A 1,279-nucleotide genomic window follows, 5' to 3' on the forward strand; every position below is an offset into this window, starting at 1 on the left:
TGCTGCACTTTATCACATACTATGGCACATCTGTTCATAAAGATACTCTACATTCTGCTATGGCTGTAGTCTCAAGGTAGTTGAAATACACAATTGCAGATGTTTATGGGCAGCGGTCGCTTTCCATTTCGGTGAATTCAGGTGACCGCATGCTTGTTTCCCGTCTTATATTATATATAAAAAAAATCTTATCCATATTTAACCAAAATTTAAAGAGATCATTTAAGCCTTTTAGGTGAGAAGGATTCAGACATTTTAACAGTATGCATTCTTGCAAATTTGTGCATTTAAAATGTTAGTGGTATTAATGTTCTCCCTGAAGAGATGGCATAGAATCAGTGATATGAGTGAATAGTGTAATGGCGGTGCAGGGTGTGCGGTAAGATGGAGCCGGGCGACGAGCGCGTGGGCGACGCGGTGTCGTCGCTGTCGGCGCTGCTGCGGCACGGCGACGCGCGCGTGGCGGACGCGGCGCTGCGCTGCTTCGCCTCGCTGGCGGACCGCTTTGCGCGCGCGCACGCAGATCCCGCACCTCTCGCTGAACATGGTTATTTGTTTACCACTTGATAATTTTATTGACATTTGAGAAATAGATCAGGATAAAATAATTAAATTTTAAATGTCTCGATAGCATCAAATTTGATGTTACATTAATGGTAGCTATTTTTAAAATAAAACTAGCTTTCGCCCGCGACTCCGTCCGCGTGTAATTAAAAAAAAAAGTAAGTAGCCTATGTGTTCTTCCAGACTATACTCTACAACTGTGGCTAATTTCATCGAGATCTGTGTGTAGGCTACAAATTCTAACAAACATCCATCCATCCATCCATTTAAACTTTCGAATTTATAATATTGGTTTGATATTTTTGTAAATTATGTAACAAGTTTAGATAACTTAATGTTAAAACAGGTCTGATTGAGGAACTGGTGCGAAGGCTCGGTAGCACAGAGACCAGTGACGACAAATGCTTGGTGCCATCCGTGTCCACCACTGTTAGCCTGCTGTCGACGTTGTGTCGTGGCTCCGCACAGATAACTCACGTAAGTTACATGTTAATATTTCCTTATGTTTTATTGGTATTTACGAATAGTATGAGAGGAATATTCCAAAGAGTATAGCATGTAACATTTGTGTATTTGTGTGTGGCAGGACCTGGTGCGCTTGGACCTGTGCTCGGCGATAGAGGCGGCGGTGCAGGCGGACGAGCGCTGGTGCTTGGAGTGCATGCGTCTCGTCGATCTGCTGCTCGTTCTCCTCTGTGAGGGCAGACACGCTATA

General features: G+C 43.8%; 1 protein-coding gene across 1 annotated transcript in view; it reads left to right on the forward strand.

The window, feature by feature from the left end:
* Positions 1–6: 6 nt before the first annotated feature.
* LOC106106422 (E3 ubiquitin-protein ligase HECTD1-like) overlaps positions 7–1,279 on the forward strand; it is a 12,181-nt gene continuing 10,908 nt past the window's right edge. Inside the window, exons 1-4 of the mRNA XM_013287000.1 lie at positions 7–76; positions 372–547; positions 911–1,041; positions 1,151–1,273. Of these exons, the coding sequence (XP_013142454.1) occupies positions 60–76; positions 372–547; positions 911–1,041; positions 1,151–1,273 (447 nt within the window). The 5' untranslated portion in view covers positions 7–59. The remainder of the gene's footprint in view (positions 77–371; positions 548–910; positions 1,042–1,150; positions 1,274–1,279) is intronic.

Source organism: Papilio polytes, unplaced genomic scaffold (assembly GCF_000836215.1).
Source record: "Papilio polytes unplaced genomic scaffold, Ppol_1.0 DF822178.1, whole genome shotgun sequence".
Lineage (NCBI taxonomy): Eukaryota > Metazoa > Arthropoda > Insecta > Lepidoptera > Papilionidae > Papilio > Papilio polytes.